Raw genomic sequence first — 22,609 nt, 5'->3', positions numbered from 1 at the left:
CTTATGAACCATTAAATAACCTCCACTTACCAGTCACTTTATTCTTTTTACTTGCACTCATTCTGGGTTCTATTTGCACATTCTGTTTGCACTATTCTGTTCTGGGAAAAATGATGACAACCATTTTTTGCTTGCTCTTTTATTATTATTTCTTTATTATAGTAGTATCATAATTTCATTTTTATGTTCTATCTTTTATGTTCTTTGTTGCATCATTCACCAAAACAAATTTGTAGTTGTGTAAACTCACTTACTTGGCAATAAATATTATTCTGATTCTGGTGTCAGTTGAGTCCGTCAACTAGGTTGCCTGTAATGATTTTTAAGATCCAGCAGGTGTCAGCATTGAGCGATACAGTACCGACACTATCATTACAGTTCGGGTAATGTGCCACAGCGCTTCTTGAGGCCTCATCTACCCATCACTACCTGTTGCACACAGACCTACATGCGGAAGTGATGCAGATGGGAGCAGAGGAAGAAACAGGTGGAGGGCCTCAGCTTAAATACTCAGCCCCACTTCAAAGATTGGCCACCAGCTGCAAACAACATCAGGTGAAGGAGCACAGCATTAACAGCTGTAATATACATGCTGCTACAATAACAATATATAAAAGTATAACATGCATGGAATCTATCACAAAATAAGAGGGTAAGATGGATAGCAAATGTCTGAACATGTCTGGGCATGTTCTCTGTGAAACACAGGATGATAACCAAATGTCTATTGTGTCCAGTTCAGTGGATCCTGATGATGAGAGACAGTTAGGTGCTGATGCCTCTCCAGAGACTGCAGACTACAGGACCAAAGTGTGGTCTGTCCTGTCATCTGAGAGTTTGGAGGATCTTGAGCTGCTTGGAGACATTGAGGTTCCTGAGCAGTCTGACCTGGCTTCTGTCCCACCTACTGGTGAGTCTGGCTGAGGCATCTGTTAGCCTATCATGCTTTGGTCCTTCACAGTCTGATATGTCCATGGACATGGCTAGGACAGCAAATGCTGAGGGTACTGACTCTGACCTCAGCCCAGCTGTACCTGACAACTCACTTGACCCCATATCATGCACAGAGACTCCACCATGACTGACACAGATGTCAGGCCTGTTCCTGCAGGCCGTAGGTAGAACTCTTCTCTCTCCCTCCTTTCTTTTTGTCTCTCAGGTGTGTTCCTTCCAGAGGCTGCAGTGACAGGTGTGGCTAATCTAATCAGCTTCAGCAGAATAGAAGCAGGTGGAGCGACACCAATCAGAAGTCATTCCACTGCAATAAGACTGGCCTCCACTCACCATGCTTTGTCAGACCGTGAAGAATCTCTTGTCAGTTTCTGCTCAGCTCTAGTTGTTACCTCTTATCAAGCGACCCTGGTAACCTGTGTCTATCTTCTCTTTCTCCTAGTCTGGTTTCTGTCCGTCCATATTCACCTGCTCCCCTCTCATCTGGATCACAGACCGTCTGACCATCACATTCCTGCAGTTCCTGACGCACTCCTGGATCCGAAACCTCCGAGCAGCCACATTCTTCACTCTCCTCCCTGGCACTCACCTGGCGTCACCTCCATCAAACTCCATTCACATCCATTGGAACACTACAGCCTCTGGAACATCACTCCTGCCTAAGTCCTCTGCACCGCCTGCCCACTCCACCCCCTAGTCAGTAAGCTGGGTACCAGTTCGAGCATTCCTGACTATCCCAATAACGTAGTTGATCATCGTTAGAGTAATTTTGTAGCTTGTATTCTGGATCTCCTTCCCAGTGGTAATTCTTGGGTTTCTGTAAGATGCATATCCGGCTAGCTGTTTGAAATCAGTAGTTAGTTCATTGAATGTTTATTTGTTTATTGTGGACAAACTCGTCTGGATAACTATTTGTATTCTCGCCGTCCTGCCTGGGTGATACCTTACGTGGGTGGTTGTTTTCTGTTCAGGATCTATGCTTTATTCTTGGTAAATAGTCTCGGCTGCTTAGTCCCAGCTTTTCTGCGTCATCTTCTTTGTAGACTTCCGGGCGCTTTTGTAGTTCTTGTTCTTGTGTAGTGTCTAGCGCCACTTCTGAGTTTTGTTATTGTCGCTTGAGTAGCGTCACTACCTGTGAGAATCCTCGTAGCTTACGCTAACGTAATCTGTTAAATAAAAGTTTTTTTTGAATCTGATTTACCTCCATCCATTTCCTGCATCTGAGCCTCAGTCAATCCGTAATAACAGCTGTATGTGACACAGAAGTAGCTGTTAGAGATGTTGAAGTTAGGGGTCATGCTTGGTCCAGAGCAGGTAGATTGTTGAGACCAGTTACAAGTTCAATTGGGATAATACATCAGAGAACAGGGGTAGTATCATAGGTGATGTTATATGTATAGGGTGCACATTAGTCTGTAATATAGCTGGTGTGTATTTCTAGACTTTTATTTATTTTAAGGTGATATTTAGAGTAAGAGATGGATTTTATGGGGTTGTTCTTGTTTTCCTCTATTAAAGATGAATAATATGTTGTCCTGGCATTACGAAGAGCTTTTTAAAAAACAAAAAATTACTAGGCTATTTTTCCAAGCTACATAAACTTCCTCTAAACTAGTGGAATACCACTTCCTTTCCAGCTTTTGGGACGCCTGCTTTAAAGTCCGCAGCTGGGAATTATGCGAAGGAGCAGGTCCTCTCTGACTATCAAGTGTTGACGCAGTGAGACTGAAGCATTTTTAACAAAATAATCCACTTCTGTGTGGGTAAAATTATAATATTTGCCTTCCATTATATCAGTAAGTGGTGCTGAATTAAATAGAGAGGGTATTATTTCCTTAAATTTAGTCACCGAATTGTCAGACAGACATCTACTGTAATGATATTTATTCTCAACTCCTCTACAATCTATTGTTGTAAATTGAAATGTTATCATAAAATGGTCAGAAAGAAGAGGGTTCCGGGGAAATACTGTTAACTGTTTGATTCCTATGCCATAAGTCAGAACGAGGTCAAGGGTGTGATTAAAACTATGAGTTGGTTTATTTACATGTTGAGAAAACCCAATTGAGTCTAATATTGAATTAAAAGCAGTCGTAAGGCTGTCACTGTCCACGTCAACATGAATGTTAAAGTCACCCACAATAATGACTTTATCTGAGCTGAGCACTAAATCAGATAAAAAGTCTGAGAACTGAGATAAAAACTCAGAGTAAGGAGCAGGAGGACGATATACAACAACAAATAAAACTGGTTTCTGAGCTTTTAAATCTGGATTAGAGAGACTGAGTGAGATTTTCAAATGAACTGTAACTAGGTTTAGGTCTCTGGTTCATTTTTAAGCTAGAGAGGTAAATTGCTGCCACTCCTCCTCCTCGGCCTGTGATTCGAGGAACATGACAGTTAGTATGACTTGTAGGAGTTGATTCATTTAGACTAACATATTCTTCCTGCTGCAACCAGGTTTCAGTCAAACAGAACAAATCAATCTGGTTATCAGTTATCAAATCATTTACTAACAGAGATTTAGACGAGAGAGATCTAATATTTAACAGACCACATTTAATTTTCCTGTTTCTTCGCTCTGTTGAAATAGTGGTATTAATTTTTATTAGATTTTTATGGTTACTGTTTCTTTTGTTTATTTTTGATTTAATTTATTGAATTTTGGTGGTTGGGGGACAGACACAATCTCAATAAAGTTAACTGAATTACTGGAGGGTGACAGCTGTGAGGAAACTGCAGAGAGGTGTGGAAGACTACAACTCTGTCCAGCCAAGTCTCCATAAATACTGTGGCACAGCTGTAGGTTTTGTTGGAGAGCCTCTGCCTTATTTTGTTGATCTTGTTGACGAGTGACTGGCAGTTGGCCAGAAAAAGACTTGGCAGTGCTGATCGGGGTGAGTTAGATCTTAGCCTAGCTAGCATGCTGCCTCACTTCCCCAGCTTCTGGTGACAGTGTTGGCGCCGCCTGTAGCACCTCAGAGGTGGGATGAGAATGCCGTCTCCAGAGCGCAGGATCTCTGGCGGGATATTAAAATATTATATTACTGTCTTCAGAAGCTAAGGATCTGAGCTCATTCATACTGTATGTGAGCCACTATCACTGCACATAAAACACACAAACCAAACAATAACAAACAAAAAGACAGACAGTGCCAAGCCACTGTGAGTGTACGCACCACCATCCTGAGGCCATCATCTGACAACGATGACCACTGCATGACAAGTAAAATAGGTCTTCATTGAACACCAGATCACCAAAATATTCATTTTATTTTGGAACCTGAAATGCATAAATCACATCAAGGGTACTCTCAAAATAAATAAATGGAAATGTGTTAAAAATTCAAAATGGAACAATATTGTACAAAACAACTGTAAGAAGAAGAAGAGAATAACACAGACGAATTAATAAGAAAATAAGTCAAGTCAGTGCCTCATGACATAGTTATACCTCTAAACCAGGACAGCGACATTGCTCTAATGAAATCGTATAGGAAAACTTTTATGTATACAATTTGTATTGACAATATATTAAAAATAACAGAACTCAATTCATATTTGTGTGTTTATATGTTTCTGTAAGAACATTTTCAGAAAATCACTTAATTGACCGGTAGTGCTTTGGAAATAAGCAATATAAAATCTAAAATAAACCTTAAATCCTGTAAATATACAGACACAGATGTAGTAAATCGACGGAAACCCACTGTAGTTAAACTAACAGCAAAAGTGTGTCCACAGTATAAAATTGTTAGAAGGTATTGTTCTTGAACATGGCCTTGACAATCTGTGAGAGACACTGTCCAAACTCGTCCAGGACCATGTGCTCAGCCTGGGTGGGGCTCGGGGCCTCCCTCTCAGCCTCCTCAGCCTGAGCCAGTAGATTGTTACACACAGCCTCCACAACAGCAGGGGTTATCACTGACGCAGGCCCTCTGACCACATAAACACAAACACACAGCAACATTACAGATAAACCAACTCTTAGGGTTTAATCCTCACACAAACATCTCTTACTTGTTTGTGATGTTGCTCAAATCATAATCACCAAACTCTTCAGATTTTGTCATTTTAACATAATAAACACCACTTTACATGTTAATCAGTGGACAGATTTCATTCCATACAAAAAAAACCCAACTTTGCAACACAGAGTCTGTTGATTCTGGAGATCAGGAGGGTGTACTACTTTGACATAGTAAAGCATTCTTTGTGTGCTGGTTCAAAAACACCTCAGAGTAAATGGGTATTAATCAGAGATAATAGGTATCACAGTAGTGGTTATAAGCTCTTAATCTATGCTTTTTTTTCCACACTGTGCGCATTCACACACTCTGTGGGCATTTACATGTCATGTAACTCTTCTGCACAAAATGGACCAATCACATGCCATCTACTTTAGTCATAAAGAAACTGGGAGATATTATATAGGGCTATGAAGAATATTAAAATGCATTGTGGTAAGAAATGTTTTTACTGCAAATAATGCAAGAGAGAATTTCTGGTAGAAAACCGTTCATTGTGCAAGGTAATATATTTTGTTTTGCCACTTGTTATGCACTCTCAATGCAGAAGGGTGTTTCTGATGTGACAGATGCACAACTGTTAAACTTTAAACTTCATTCAATTAAATATAATATTGAAGATGTGCATTTAGGTCCAACTTTGTCCAGTAATGAAGGGCTGGGGGAAATGACTTTTTGGATGTTTTGGGCCAAATCAAACTGAAATTAATGTTATTGATTGAATATTCTCTCTAATAAATAAATTCTCTCCAATAGAAGAACATTTTTCTAATCTGTGTTGTGTTTGCTGCAGTACCAGCAATGTATGAGTAAAGTGGACTTGGCAGCAAATCAGTACCAAGCACAAAAACATGTTTATGAGTTGTAACTTTGATCTACTGGGTTAAAGAGAGCCACTTTGATGACAGCAAAAACTCAAGGCTCGACATACATCGTTAACCCATTAATCTTGCTCCACTCCTTAGGAAATGGTAACACAACAGATTTTTCAGAAACAACAGTAGCATTAGGGGACTTAAAACATGTAATAATGTAACAAACTCTTCTTTTCTCTTGTATATGCTACTGTACTTGAAAACAAATCTTTTCACGTGCTTTTGCATAAGGTCCATTGTTTCTACATCACACATGGCAGTAAATTTATTTGTGGAAAAATATTTTACACAGTATTTGAAGCTGTGTTGCAAAAGCAGCTCTAATGTAGAATATACTGAACTGGCTTACTTGTCAGTCATATTAACAGTCTTTTCTTTGTTTCTCATTTGAGAGCTGTCGTCATAGTTCCCACAGCCAACACATCTACAGCTGGAGGTACACATGATGTTGGCCTGCGAACAGACACAAGAGAATAGCATTCTGTAAAACTTGTCTAAAAAGAGTAATTTTTTTGTAACAGTTTGTAGCGGTGCAACCAAAATATTTACTTTGTCAAACCCCACAAAGGTTCAGTGTTTCCACATAAACCTTATAGTTCACACAAAATTCACTCAAAAATATCCCACAAGGCAAATTTCCACCACAACAACACAATCTATTTATTACAAAGAGAAAGGATGTCCAGTCTGGGTTTTCTTAAATACCTTTTGGCTGCAGTTCTACAGCCAGCTCAAAAAACTCCACTCTGGGGTTTTCAGTAACCCAACAAAAAAAGAATCAAAACAAGGAAATTCTCTACAATTGTCTGTAAATCTCCAGGGAAAAGAATAACCCAACTAAAAGCGCTGCCATCTGGTTAAGGAACAGAGGAATAAACAAAAAAAGGGGAAGGAAAGCAAACAAACAACTGCAGTTTTGTGTCCTTCAAGAAAGTACGAATTGCGACGGCAACAGACGGCTGAGGACCGTGGATGACTTAATCAATTTGCCTGAGGAGGCGGACACCCACAGGATCCAGTCTGTCACTGACGTACCACCCCCAAGTTACTCTGAAGGCTAGATACTGGGAAGTTGCAAGGCTGGCTCACCAAGAACATGGAAAAACTGAGCCATATTACTGGCTGGAATGCTGACGGGGCGTGGAGGTCAGGTGAATGGATGTAACCATACATTTTTTCCATACATTTAGTGCACTATATTTTGGCTGTCGCCACACTCCCCCTGCCTTGGTGAAGAAAAAAACCCAAAAAACATAAAAAACACAGCACACAGCAGGTAAGAAGAGTAACAACAGAAAACAGTATATTTGACCACTGACCGGTTGATGCATAACTAGTAAATGCCCTACCAGTATTTTAGAAATTATACAAATATATATGTTTACCATGATTATCGCCTTTTTCCCTATTATTATTATTTATTTTAATTTACAGAGAGCCAATGTAAGGCAGTTCTTTAATATCTTGTCTCAACTTATAAGGCTGTTTTCTGAATAATTGTCTTATCTTGTGGTTTTCTTATTCATTTTTGTTTTTTCAGGAGAGTTAGAATGAGCATTTGAGAATCCAAAGAAGTCCCCATCCTCTGTCTCTTCGTCAAATATCTCTCTTAGCTCATGGCGCTGCAGCTCTTCCATTTCTTCAGCAGCTGGATAACAAAGTTTGAGGCAGGAGATGTGTACATTTCAGTGGTCTGACCCACTGTCCTCGAGAACCACGTCATAGTTAAGAGATCCAACCTGCTGGAGGACGCAGTAGGGACCTTGCCACTTCAGTGCAAGCTTTGCCATGAATGATTTCTCAGCTTTGGGATGAGCGCATAGCCAGACTCTGTCTTTCTCCTCAAAAGTCATATCCCTGCGGTGATCATTGTAATTGCTCTTCTGTTGCTTACGGGCCAGGGAATGATTTTTGGGGACAAAGGCCTTGAGATCATTGAGGTAGGAGATTTTTGAGTAGACTGCAGAGTCAGGCACAGCATCTTGTGGCTGCAACACTACATCCAGTGGTCCCCTAAGTCATTGATGGAGATTAAGTTCAGCCGGGGTGTCACAGTCACAGCCAGAGGGTGCGATTAGGTGGCAGTGCTCTCTCCTCCTCCGGCCCTGGCTCTCTCTCTCTCTAGGTGTGTGGCACAGAGGCTGGCAGCAGCTGTGGCTGATCCTAATCAGCTGATCGAGTGCAGGTGGGAGTCGTTCAATCAGGCACACTGGCTTCCCTTTAAAACCTGATGAGACTCGTCATTTGATGCTGGACTGCATCCTAACAAACAGTTAGTGTTGTGACCTGAACAGTCTGAGTCACTCATTCCTAGTTCCTGCATTACTCCTGTTATCTGTGTCTAGTGTTGACTCCTGCCTGCTTCTGTTGTCGTTTCTGGATGTGGACCTGCCACCGGACTGAGGTTTCCTGGCTATCACTGGACCTTTGGATTCTCCAAGGATTCCCTGAGTGCAGAGGAGGATACCTGCTGCCAGCCACAAGAAAACCTGACACGCCACCAAGGACGTCATTCTGTTTGTCTGGATGCCCTCTCCCCAGTCTACTCACCTGTGCTACCAAAATTACTACCAGTGGCCATAGGAACATCTGGGACTGAGTTTTCCCGCGAAAGACTGGTCGAAGTTGGATTCCAGATCCTTCACACCTGAGAATCAGTCAGTTAAGTTCTCGCCCTAGGTTCACCAGATTATAGAGTATAATATTATTGATTATCTGATCTTGTTTATTCTGCTAAGGTTAATTCGGGTTTTTGGGCTTCTTGTTTTGGGATTTTTGCAGCCTAGGATTGTTTAGTTATTTCATTGTGTTAATTTGTTTTCCTAACCTAGTGATACCATATGTGGTATTATTTGTTAAAAAAAAAAAAAAAAAAAAAAAAAAAAAAATATATATATATATATATATATATATATATATATATATATATATATATCTCATCTCATCTCATACAGTAGTGTGTGTGAGAGCAAACCTCAAAGCATTCACAGTAGTTCTTCAGGCAGCCAGAGCGTTTACAGTTGCAGCCTTTGACCTTTCTTGACGTCCCACCTGCAATCTTGGAAAGAAGACATCTGGATTACAACCTAAATATGACTACATAAGGACAAAAACAGTACTGATTAGAATAAGAACTGTTTATATTCTTCCAAAAACAATTCACATGTATATCAATAGCCAAATGCCAAAGTAAATCTATTTTGATCACCAACTTGACAAATGCACAGAAACACAAGAACATGACATTGAAATGTCAAAGTACATGACACAAACAATGAAGACGTTACTGTGAAGGCAAGTTCTACTGTATACCATAACAATGATGGTTGCAGATATTGGAAACTGAGTTTTTCAGTGGACACTGAAAGATGTGTTATAACCATGTTGCAACGGAAAAGGATTAATTACTTTAAACGACACAAAAGAGTGCGATAAAGAGGAATTTAACTCTGAGCTATAAGTTTAAGCAGAAAAACTGCATATGACAAGTGACTTGGGTATTAAGGACACAAGTTTGTGAATGAGTGGAGAATCATTTGCATAGTAAAGAAAAATCCCTTGATGATTTAACAGCACATCAGAAGTGCTCTCCAGGATGTATGTTAACGCATAATCCTTGTCAATGATTAATGGAGGACAACAAGATCTGTCTGTCTGTCTGTCTGTCTGTCTGTCTGTCTGTCTGTCTGTCTGTCTGTCTGTCTGTCTGTCTGTCTGTCTGTCTGTCTGTCTGTCTGTCTGTCTGTCCTCACCGGCCACTTTATTAGGTACACTTGTTCAGTTGCTTGTGATGAAGAAAATAGCACACCTTTTTGTACTAGTGTCACACCCTGCATTCCATTTCCCACAGTTATCCACAATTCTTTATCTTTGTTATTTGTTACTATCTGTCAAACCCCCCTCCCTTTACTGGTCTTACTGGTCCTGTGATGAATTTTGACAAGAATTATGGTTTTGTTGTCTCAAGTTAAATTGATAAATAGGATTGTGGCCCTAAGAATTAAAGGAATAGAGAATGGCCAAAGAGAAAATAAGAGTGGGCCTGTGAATGAAGAATAAATAAATAGATATAGGGGTGCCCAGAGAGTTAAATAAATAGAGAAATGGCCAAAGAGAAAATAAGAGGGCCGTGAATTAAAAGAGTAAGCCAGCACAGGACCAGGTGAGAAGCAAGGATTTGATTTGCTCTCCCAGGGATGACTAGCTCTCCCAATACTAGAAGTTACTTATGTGTTTCTGTTAGAATTTTACTAGCTCTCCTCACACCAAGGAATGACTTGTATTTTCTCAGTAGGATGATGATTGAAGGAACTGTGAAAGTGAATTGTGTGGAAAAAGTAAGTGTGTATGAAAGAATTTAAGAAGGGATTTTTATAGAGTGAACACAAAAGGTTATTTTTGCAGAGTGGCAGCGAATGGATTTACTGGTCCTATAAAGTACATGCATGAAAATAAAAAAAAATGTAAAGAAAATTTTGAAAACAAAAGATTAAAAAGAAATAAAATTTAAAAAACAAGCAAGCAACATGAAGCAAAATGATAGCGAAAACACAGAAAAGTTGTCATAATGCTAATGGACGAAAGAACTAAAAAAAAATTTTTTTTATTGAGAAATCAATAGAATAAAAAAAAAGAATTAAAATGATTTGTACACAAAAAAGAGCAAATATCAAAACACAGAGTAAAACTAGCACAATTTCAATTTCAATACAACGCAGAGCAAAGACAAGTCTTCTGAAAGAGCTACGGTAATCTGAAATGATTGAATAAAAAAACAACTTTAATTTAAATGATCAAATTGATCTCATTTATTGTTTTGCAAGTTTTTTCATGATATGGGTGCTTGCCTATTGTTAGATGGCATAGCTGTGGGGGTTGGAGGCATTTCCATGTGTAAACTTGTCTGATCCTTTGTTACCTGTAGGTCCTTTCACTGAGAGCATGCCAAGTTTCACATCTTCACACTCTTTCACGCAATGTTAGCATGTCAGCTCATCTGCTGGGACTCAGACGTGGACTGCATTACAGCATCCCATGGACCTGGAGTCGGCCAGCTGATTCAATGGGAATCCATCGTGGACTGGATTACAGTGTGCTGTAGACCTGGAGCTGCTGCGCCACAAGGTTTCTGCTGCTTCTCTATTGTTCATTAACTTCTAAACAGAGAATCCCTCTGCTTTTAATCATTTGGTGTTTGCTTTATGTCTACAAAATTAGTTGGGTCAACAACAATCACCAAGCTCCTTGGCAGCCCGACTGACACCATTTCTACCGACACAGGGCACGCACTTGTTTGACTATTCTTTTGTTAATAAACATCTGGTCTTATCATATTTGTTCTATTATGACTGCTCTCCACCAGTTCAAATGACCAGTATCGTGGTCCTACAGAATCATTTTGTCATGCCGCTACACTGCCTTCCTCTTAGAACACCTGTTATATGATCACTAAAAAAGTGGACATCACTAAACCATAGAAGCACAAGTGTCTGTTACTCCCCCTGCTGCTGATATCTGGGAACGTTCAACCCAATCCTGGCGCTGAACCATGTCCACTCAACATCTGCCTACCAGTATCTCCTGATTTGCAGTCACTAACTTTTGACTCTTTTTGCCACCGTAAGAGTCTTGGTCTCATGCATTTAAAAATACGTAGCCTCCTGCACCATCTTGTTGAGCTGACTGCATACGTTACCACTGCTAATTCTGACATTGTAGTCATCGCCGAATCCTGGCTCAAGAAATCTGTTCCCAACTCTGATGTTCTCATCCCCCGGTTACAATATCTACCGCCAGCTCAGAAGCTCGAAGGGTGGGGGGTATTGCTGTTTACTGTAAGGATAATTTGCAATGCACTGTTATCTCCTCTAAATCTGTTGCCAAACAGTATGAATTGATTTTTATTAAAAATTAGCCTATCTATAATTTTTTCCCTCAAGGTTGCTGGCTGCTATAGACCTCCCACTGCTCATGCCTGTGCTCTGCCTGTTCTATGTGAACTAGTTACCCCTCACACCTCCTCTGAATTTATCTTGTTAGGGGACCTGAAGTGGGATATGCTCAATATTCCATCCTCTGTAAAGTTACAACTAGATGCATTAAATCTTTCCCAGATTGTGCAGGCCCCTACCAGATATAATAAGTCAATGGACTCTGGCACACTGATTGACATTTTACTCATCAAATGTCTGGTCTCACATTAAAACTTTGTTTACTGCTGTTCTCAGCAAACACGCTCCTCCTTTTAAGAAATTCAGAATCGAAATTTGTCTCAGTCCTTGGTTCAGTCCTCAGAAATCTGAGCTTATTCATCAGTAACACCAACTATGGCAAAGAGCTAAGAACGCTACCAAAACATCTGACTGGCAGTTATACAGGACACCCAGAAACAAGTGCATCCAGTCAATAAGACAAGCTAAATCTACTTGTTTGAAACAGCAACTGCTCACAAATGGCACAAACCCAAGACATTTCTGGAAAACTATCAAGTCACTCGAAAACAAAACCTTACCCTCACATCTCCCCTCTGCAATTAATTCCAATGGCATAATTGTCATAGACAAAGCTACAGCGGTTCAGTGCTTCAATAAGTATTTTGTCAAAGCTGGGAGTACATATAATAATATTACACCTCCTCCTATGGATTCCCCAGTCATCTCAGGATTTGTGACTTTTGGAACTACTCCCTTCTCCTTTCAGGCTATACATGACTCTGATGTGCTGACCGAGTTGCTCAGCCTGGACAACCATAAATCTGCCGGACTGGATGGACACGACCCATTCTTTTTAAAAATCGGAGCCCACGTCATTGCAGCTCCCATGTGTGATTTGTTCAACCTATCACTGCAGACTGGTTCCCCCAGGACTGGAAATCGACTGCAGCCATCCCACTTTCTAAAGGAGGTGATAACTTGGACTTGAACTGCTACAAACCCATTTCTATTCTGGCTTGCCTTTCCAAAATTAAAAAAAAAGACTGTTCAATCAACAGCTTATAGACCATCTGGAGACTTATAATGTCTTTAGTCCCTTGCAGTCTGGCTTTAGATCAGGGCACAGCTGCATTTCTGCCTCACTTAAAGTTACAAATGATATTGTGTGTGCCATTGACAACAGAGAGTACTGTGCGGCTGTTTTTGTAGACTTGGCTAAGGCATTTGACTCTGTCAACCACTTCACTCTGTTGGAAAGGTTACGGAGTATTGGTTTTTCCAAGAATTGTGTAAGTTGGTTCAGAAGCTATTGTTCCAGGCACATGCAGTCAGTGAGGGCGGAGGGTCTTCTCTTCCTTTACCAATTCACAAAGGAGTTCAGCAGGGTTCAATAGTTGGTCCAACACTCTTTAACATCGACATCAATAACATAACCCATGCCGCAACCAATTCCCACATCCATCTGTACGCCGATGACACCATTATATATACATCTAGTTCCTCCCTCCACACTGTCCTGTTTGCGCTACAGATTAGCTTTAATAACATTCAACATGCCTTTTCCAATCTTCTTCTGTCACTAAACATAAGCAAAACCAAATGTATAGTCTTCAACAGAAACCTTCCACCAATCCAAAACCCGATCAAACTTCTCTCACTGAACGGCACTGAAATTCAATTCATGACCTGCTATAAATATCTGGGAATTTGGCTACATTGTTGACCCTCATTCAAAAAACATATCAGTACTCTCCTCTCTGAAGTAAAATCCAGAATCAGCCCCCTTCAGAGGACAAAAAACTTTCGTGCCCCCCCCAATAACTTTGTGCGTGATATATAATATATATATATATATATATATATATATATATATATATATATATATATATATATATATACATATATATATATATATATGTATATATAACTGTGAAAACATGAATATGCAGGGCTGTGTTATTTTATCTGATTCCATTTTGTTGTTTTTCACAGTCAAGATCAGGGGTGTCAAACTCATTTTAGTCCAGGGACCACATAAACCCAATCTGATCTCCAGTGGGCCCCACCAGTGAAATCACAGCATAATAACCTATAAATAACCACAACTCCAACTTTTCCCCTTTATTTTAGTTCAAAAAAAGTACATTCTGAAAATGTTAACATTTAATGAACTATCTTTTTACAAAATATTATGAACCTGAAATTTCTTAAGGAAAAAAGTTCAATTTCAACACTAGCCTATTATGCCTCAGTTCATCATTTACAAATGCATTGTAACTGCCAGATAACAGTTTATCTACAAAAACACAAAACATTCAGTCACAGGTATCTGGAACTGAACAATCTAGTATTTTACTTCATGATCAGAACAACTTGTCAAGTTCTAGAAATTATTTAAAATTTACAATTTTACAAATTTACAATTTACAGTTAATGTTGTTGTAATTTTTATCATTTGTAAAGTCGTCCCGCGGGCCGAAATGGACAGTCGGGTGGGCCGGTTTTGGCCGGCAGGCCGTATGTTTGACATTGCTGGTAAAAAGGAGATGAGCTGAATATGTGACGTGATCGAGTACGCTGGTGTTCCGACTGCACATTAACGATGTGTTCTCCTGTTCTCAGGAGTCTGTACTTCGGAGTCTGAACGGCCAGTGCATATACCATAGATATATATAGAAGATCATTATTATTAACATTTTTTTATATCTATGGCATATACAGTCTATAGGGTCAGCACAATTTCAGTATTGTTGTACGCCGCGAAAAACAGGCCGACATTAAAACGATAGTTCAGCTAATTAGTTCCGTGTTGAAGGACCTTTTCCTCCCAGTCTCCCGCGCCCCCCCTGACATGCCTCTGTGCCCCCCCAGGGGGGTGCGCCCCACTATTTGAGAAACACTGCTCTACGGTAACAAATTTTCATTCACACATTCTGCCAAATCCCTTCTTGTTCGAATGACAGTCCTTCCAGTATTTGATAATGATGACGTATTACATAGATCCGCTTCAAAAAACCTCCTCCATAAATTAGACACCATTTACCACTCTGCGATCTGCTTTGCTACCAGAGCTCCTTACAACATCCACCACTGCAGTTTGTACAAACTGGTGAACTGGCCCTCTCTTCAAAAATTCATGGATAACAACAATAATTATATTTCAGCGTGAAGATATCATTTTGATTAAAGAGCTTGCCCATACTGGCAGATTAACCCTTACAGAAACACAAAAAGCAAAGTAGTTAGCTCTAGACTGCATTCCGATTAGTCTTGTGTAAGATGTCGATCTAGCGTTCTTCGGATCGCAACAGATGACGGCACGTATGAGCCTCAACCTGCATCACTGAAAGGTTTTTGTGTGTGTAACGATATAAAGCGGGACTGCAGTCCTCGACACAGCGGTCATGGGTTCGAGGGCCATTTGCTCTTCTCCCCACGTTTCCTGACACTCTCTGCTGTCCTATATATTAAAGCCTAAAAAGGCCAAAAAATAGAAGTACAAACAGACTTGGACAGAACTTCACAGACTTCACATACTAAAAAAATCTTCTGCACAGTCAGTCCCAGCTGTGTATTTTTTTTTTGTGCTCAACCACTTCACCTCACTCTAACAGGGACAGCAGCTACTGAACATAGACTGTATATGCTGCTTTAGTTTCGGATTCTTTTGTTCAGACATTAGGTGAATGGATAGATGTTATTTACCTTGCTTGACAGTTTCAGCGAACACTCTCGCCTTCCTCAGAAGCATCTCACTGACAGCATGACGTGTCAGCCAGCAGATTTTGACAGCCGGCATTTGCAGCACGCCCAGTAGAGTCGCCAGATGCGCCGGGCCAACCACGCCCACGCCGTAATGGCATGTCATGGTGAGCACAGCTGACCCGACCACCCCACCAGGCATGCCGCATCCCCTGCATCCCCCCTATTTTGGTCTATGGTGTCCCAGGTGTGGGAGAGCATGAAGCCTCCCTCATCCCTGTTCATGGCTCTCTCCATCGCCTCCTAAATCAGTCCCAGTCCATAATGTGTCCTTGTGTGAAATGTTCTGAGAACACAAGGAAAAAAGAACATCAGAAGGAATGTGAAAAGGAAACAGCAACACAACTCACAAGATCACAGAAAGAAAAGGCAGGACAGGAAAATCTCAAATCTGCAATATCTGACCACTGCAAAAGGAACAATCACATTATGGACTGGGACGGGGCAAGAATCATCGGGACGGAAGAAAACAAACTGAAACGCTGGATTAAGGAGGCGATGGAGATCAGGAGGCAGGCGGAGAGGGCCATGAACAGGGATGAGGGAGGCTTCATGCTCTCCCACACCTGGGACACCATACTCCAGAGAAAATAGGACGGTGGGGGATGCAGCATGCCTGGTGGGGTGGTCGGGTCCGCTGGGCTCACCGCGACATGCCATTACGGCGTGGGCGTGGTTGGCCCGGCGCATCTGGCGACTCTACTGGGTGTGCCGCAAATGCCGGCTGTCAAAATCTGCTGGCTGACACGTCACGCTGTCAGTGAGATGCTTCTGAGGAAGGAGAGCGTGTTCGCTGAAACTGTCAAGCAAGGTAAATAACATCTATCCATTCACCTAATGTCTGAACAAAAGAATCAGAAACTAAAGTATAAACAAGAAGACATGATGAACGTTTTTGAGCTGTATATGCTGCTCCCTGAAGAAAGAAAAATGTTTCTGCTGGTACTTGTTCAGAGAAATAATAAGAATACAAAAGTATAAATGTTAACTTGCTGTTGCTGGGAAGGTTCCTGTTATATTGTTATGATCATGGCTCTGAACTCTGAGGGTAACTTGTTTTTCTATAACAAACCAGATTAAACTAATTAATTTATTTGATTTGATTACATTAATGTTTAAGATGAGACTTACAAGAAATAGTTTAACTGCTACCGTGTAAATGGAATACTGCTGTTAAAAAGCATTTTATTTTTTTAAAGTGTTTGCAAACCAAATGTTATTGCATTTTTGTTCATATAACAGTACTTATGAAATAAAAGTGAAAAATATGCTATTTTTAAATTCATTATTTAATATACACACGTGTGTGTGCGTGGTTGAGACATGCAGCAGAGTAAAAGAGAACATGTTTCCCTTTGAGTATTCTTCAGTAACCGTGCTGCTGAATCATATCAAATAACATCATGACACCCATCACCCAGGCTGAAAAACCATTTAGACAAGATTGATTCTGACAAACCTACTCATCCTGTCTTAGCCACTAACAGTCAATAGTGTCTCAGCTGTTACAAAATGATTAGCAGTCAGTGCACACAGCAGTCAGGACCCTGTGCCAGAGCATTGCTGGATGGTGATTACATGTATCACAGATATCCATCACTGTCAGTACTCTACTTGCACTCTGCAAGAAGATACTTTCTCTGGTCTGTTTATCTTTATATCTGATGCCTGCCATGTAACTGACAAATTGATAATCACCAGTACATTTTATTGCACTACATTTAGCTAACGGCTTCAGGTATTTCAGAAATGAATTTATCACAAAATTGCATCACTTCTTAATATTGACATTATTTCTAAGATGACACATTGATTTTTTTCATCTTAAGAACAAAAGCAAATACTTTAGAAAGTAATGTGCCATACATAATCATTTAAAAAGCATATGATTTCAACTTGTTTTATCAAAAGCAATGCAAACCTTAATTGCTTCCTGACGATTCATTACATGCTCTGCATTGTTGCGGCAGTTAGAGCAGTCACAGTTGCTGCACATCACTCCACTGGCAAAACACTCACAGTAGCTAAAAAACCCAGACACACACAAATACTATACTTATTAAACTATAACAAATAACTTGAAAACAAAAGGTGTGTGCATGTGTATGGGTCTTGCTTCTCTTGTTTTTTAAGATAACAGAATGTATTTGAAAGAGCCAGAAAGAGGGGAAAAAATTACATAATTAGTCACAAATTGCAAATTTTGCCTTATCACAACTTCTCAACTTAGCACAGTATTTACAATAACAAAATGTGGAACAAGTAAAGCTACAGTTAATCTGGCAACCATGAAATGTGATCTGATCTCAGGGTGTTCGGGTTAGGGTTATGATGAGCGTAGTGCAATTGCAGGTTCACAGAACTCCTTTCTGGCCTATCAACACCTTTGACCAGGTTCACTCAACATACCAGTACTGTAACATGAATTAAGTTTGTAGAAAAGCCAGCAACAAAGATTGTCAAGATTACTGCAGCCCTTCACATGAAGCTTAAGAAAATTGGGCCCTTTTGCTCTTATAGTATAATGCCCAGTTATCAGATTATAGTGACGTTAAAACTAATTAGGCGGGTCAGATGACTTTCCTTTGACTGTTTCTCATCAAAGCAGTTTCAGTACATTATATCACATCTTAAAAACTGCATATTTTATTGTTCATCTTGCCATTACAGTGAGTGATACAGAACTATTAGCTGTATGACAATACTGGCTTTGTAATTCAAGTGTAAGCATAGCAGTATTTCCTTAGACTGATGAAGCTAATTAAGATTTTGATCTTATTATTTTCTCAACTAAAAACTACTAGCAACAAATCACCTCGTTTTTTTCCACATAGATCGTGTTAGACTGTTGTTATCTTAGCGAGATAATAACTACTGTACTGTGTATGAAACACAAACTTTACTTAGAAAAAAACTACAATGATCCTTCAATCCCAGGTGGGGACCCTCATACACCACTGCTGGTGAATGAGGGTGTACCTGACATGTTTTGGCTTTATTGTTCTACAACTGAAGGAAACTGAAATGTGTCCTTTATATACTGGAATGAACCTGGTTAAAGGTGTTTATTAGCTGAAAAGAACTTTTGTAGATCTGTACTTGATTGCTCATCCCCAGTGACCCACATGTATATGTTGGTAAAATGAATTTGAATTGCAATAATGTATAAGTAAACAACACAAATTTAAATGATGTGATTCAATTTCATGTTTTATTACAATTATTCATGTCGACCAATTAAAATTTAAATGCCACTAATGCAAAGGCTTGCAGTTCAACCCCTGCCCCCTGGACTCCATGTGTTTAATTGTCCTTGGCCAAGACACTGAGCCCCAAGATACTCCCAATGGAGTGTGAACTTTTGTGTGTGTGAAGAGGTGAATGAGAAACACATTCTGAAGCACTTTGTATAACCTAGGTAAGTTTAAAATTTGCTATATAGTCAGGTCCATAAATATTTGAACATTGACACAAATTTTTGCATGTCGGTTCTGTACAATGTACAATGTACAAAATGGATTTGAAACGAAACAATGAAGATGTGCTTGAAATGCAGCCTTTCAGCTTTAATTTCAGGAGATTTACAATCAAATCAGGTAAATGATATAGGAATTGCAACACATTTTATATGTGAATTCCACCTTTTTAAGGGACCAAAAGCAATTGGATAATTGACTGCCGGGTCACAGAGGCAGCAGACAAAGACAAGGTCATTCCAGACATTCCTTCCCCCAGCAATGTTTTCACGCTCTTCCCGAGGCGTTCCCATACTAGAAGAGATACACAATCCCTATAGTGAGTTCTGGGTCTGCCCCAGGGTCTCCTCCTTGGCAGACGTGTTTGGAAAGCCTCCAAAGGAAGCCTCCCCGGAGACACCAAATCAGATGTCCAAACCAACTCAACTGACTCCTTTCAACGTGAAAGAGCAGCGGCTCTACTCTGAGCTCCCTCCAGATGTCTGAGCTTCACATCTTATCTCTAAGGCTGAGCCCAGCCACCCTGCAGAGGAAGCTCATTTTAGCTGCTTGTATCCAAAATCTTGTTGTTTTGGTCACAATCAAAATCTCATGACCATATATGAGGGTTGGAATGGAAATGGACTTCTAAACTGACAGCTTCGCCTTGCAACTCAGCTCCCTCTTAACCACGATGGTTTGTCCACATTACGCCCGCGCTACTGCTGCACCAATCTGCCTGACCATCTCACGCTCTGTTTTCCCACCACTCCTGAACAAGATCCTGAGATACTTGAACTCCTTCACTTGGGGAAGCAACTGGTCCCCAACCAGGAGGGAGCAATCCATCGGTATCCGGCAGATAACCAGGACTTCGGACTTGGATTTGCTGATCCACATCCCCGGTGCTTCACATGCAGCTTCAAACCGCTCCAGTGTGTGCTGAAGGTCATGATCTGAGGAAGCCAAAAGAACCACATCATCTGCAAAAACCAGAGATGCGATCCTGAGGTCCCCAAACGGGACACCCTCCTCATTCCGGCTGCGCCTTGAGATCCTGTCCATGAACACCACTACAGGATCGGAGACAAGGGGCAGCCCCGGCTGAGTCCAACACCCACAGGAAATGTGTCTGACTTTGTGCCAAGTACGCGGATGCAACTCTCACTTTAGTTGTACAGGGACTGAATGGCTCGTATCAGCAAGCCCAGTGCCCCACACTCTTACAGAACCCTCCACAGAGCCCCTCAGGGGACACAGTTGTAGGCCTTCTTCAGATCCACAAAACACATGTGGACTGGCAGGTCAAACTCCCGACCCCCTCAGCAGCCAAAATTGACCTCATTTTCCACACAAAGAAAAACATGAGACTGTGAATTGGCCTAAGTGAAAAATGTTTATTAACCACTCTACTAAGGCAATACAAGTGAGGTACGGACAGTGAAAAATATAGTGTGTGGTGAATGTGTGGAATTTGATTAATCGATTAAATAAAGAGGACTATGGTGAAAGGAGGGTAGTTAGCGAACGATCTAACACCATGAATCATTGATCTGGGTTCACAATCGATACACTGATGAGTGAATAAATATAACGTCTATTGTTAAGTTATTAAAACATCAATCCGATCTGGAGAAGATAAGAAAGGATGGCTTTGTCTACTTTATGCAGCGCTGACCAGATCGGAGCCTCCTTTGGCAGGAACACAGTGGTTAAGCCAGAAACTTCCTCACGACGGATCCAGGCTCCCTCGTCCTGAAGCATTGTGTTGCCAGGCAACGACTTCTGCCATTGGAGCTCTCACAGTGCAGTATCAGAGGTCTGCAAGCAGACTTCCAACATTGACACACAGGTGATGGGTGTCGGCAGGCAGCCGGTGTTCAGTGCACGGTGTGTGCAGTCCTCAGGGTTGATGGAAAAATAATGGTGGTATTGACAGTGGCTCTCATTATGTTTTCAGTTTGGCGTTAGCCAGATAATACAAAAAGTTCTGAAAATTGAGAGCGAGGGCGTAGTGTAATTGAGTAAAAAAAAGAAAAAAATAATTTGTAGTGTTTCTTATTGACTTGTTTTAAAAAGAATCAAATGTATAAGCTGACATAATAAAAGTGAGCAGTATTTAAAGGTGTCGCAGAAATTATGAAAGAGCGACAAAAATGAGACAAAGAGCCAAAGGAAAAGAGCGCCAAAAGCAAAGTAAAAACTAAGGAGACGAAAAGCAAAAGAGCTATATGCATCAAGATGAAAAAGAGGGGAAGTAAGAGAAAACAAGACAGCAAGAGAGCAAACAAAAGCGGTGCTCAGCTTTTATCCTCCGAAGCAGGTTGGGGGTGCATCAGGGCGTGGAGAGAAGTTTGCCGTGAATCTTAGTGTAATCTAACTCTTCTCTCTTTGTTATCGGAAGGAGAGAAAGCTGCGTTTCTTAAATTGAATTTAAACTATTTTATACATGCAAATGCAACCTATCTGTCTCTCACCATTGACCCATCAACATGGAATAAAAGATCAACAATATACATACACCTAACAGATAATGTAGGCTACACAAAACACAGAGACAAGATGTGAATATGCCTAGATATTAAGAATCGTGGGAGAATATGGCACATTTAGTGAAATTGCAAATATTACCAATTGCACGTTTCACACATTTAGTCAATGGCAATATAGTTGTTAATATCGATTCAGTCCCAACATCGCCGGATCATGCAATGTCACTGGATGGCACTGTGTGTCTATGTTAAAAATGAGAATATTTTGGTTAAACATTAACTTTGTCCCTATATCACCTACAGATGTAATTTTTGGACAAATGTTAAAGGAATTTCTTTTTGGGAGTGTGGTATACACAAGCACACAGAGATCAGAAAATCTATTTCTGAGTCTGCGTATACATGTATGTAAAAATGTGAGCATTACTCCACATCCCTCGTTGGTATGCAGCAACAGTTTCATGGCTGTTCCTTATCAGTTGCCCTACTTGCAGGTGGGACATTAGTGTGTCTGTATTCATAGAGGGGTTGAATGAATAGAGAGGGGAGCATGAGAATTCACAACACCATGAGAGTCACTGAGTCTTTGAAGTTGTGGTCTTCCAAAATGTTAATGTTCCATATCAAGTTTCATCCCTCCACAGTGGGTCTGCGATTCCAACCATGCTGTAAGGAAATGAATGTAGCACCATTTGCTCCAGAGAGCTGCCAATGGTGATGCTGATTACAACAGGCTCCTGTTGTAATTGACCTCTGTGACAGCAATGGAGTTTCTTCCTGAGAACAGGAGGGTTCCCCATTCTGTGTAGTGTCCAAGATGCCAGTTTTATGATGAATTTAGGTCCAGAACCTACACAAAAACAAGGTTTCTTACCTAGTTTGACCTCTTCATTCCAATGAAAGTCAAGCTGTGTCCGCTACACTTATGCTCAAACATAGTGTTTGTTATGGCCAGTCTATGGCTAGCACAGAAGTCCACTAACAAAATACCACTCAGGTTCAAAGCATGCAGACAAATCCTTCCAGTCACCCCCCTCCAGTTTTCTCCATCATTGCCCACCTGAGCGTTGAAGTCCCCCACGAGAACTAAGGGTTCCCCAGGTGGTACTCCTT

General features: G+C 40.6%; 1 protein-coding gene and 1 long non-coding RNA gene across 3 annotated transcripts in view; one reads left to right on the top strand and one right to left on the bottom strand.

Moving 5' to 3' along the window:
• Positions 1-4,205: 4,205 nt before the first annotated feature.
• Positions 4,206-22,609, bottom strand: part of tesmin (testis expressed metallothionein like protein) — a 56,224-nt gene continuing 37,820 nt past the window's right edge. For both annotated transcript variants that reach the window (XM_023267422.3, XM_055007385.1), the window contains exons 10-13: positions 17,471-17,573; positions 8,829-8,912; positions 6,204-6,307; positions 4,206-4,889 (exon numbers count right to left, since the gene is read on the bottom strand). In XM_023267422.3, coding sequence (XP_023123190.2) covers positions 4,706-4,889; positions 6,204-6,307; positions 8,829-8,912; positions 17,471-17,573 — 475 coding nt within the window. In that variant the 3' untranslated portion in view covers positions 4,206-4,705. The remainder of the gene's footprint in view (positions 4,890-6,203; positions 6,308-8,828; positions 8,913-17,470; positions 17,574-22,609) is intronic.
• LOC111566687 (uncharacterized) lies at positions 7,402-13,587 on the top strand. The gene is made up of 3 exons (XR_002746009.3): positions 7,402-8,511; positions 10,838-10,978; positions 11,072-13,587. It is a non-coding gene; the product is annotated as an uncharacterized LOC111566687 (long non-coding RNA).

Source organism: Amphiprion ocellaris, chromosome 3 (genome assembly GCF_022539595.1).
Source record: "Amphiprion ocellaris isolate individual 3 ecotype Okinawa chromosome 3, ASM2253959v1, whole genome shotgun sequence".
NCBI lineage: Eukaryota > Metazoa > Chordata > Actinopteri > Pomacentridae > Amphiprion > Amphiprion ocellaris.
Note: the sequence above shows the minus strand (reverse complement) of the source record. Positions and strands in the feature narration are given on the sequence as shown.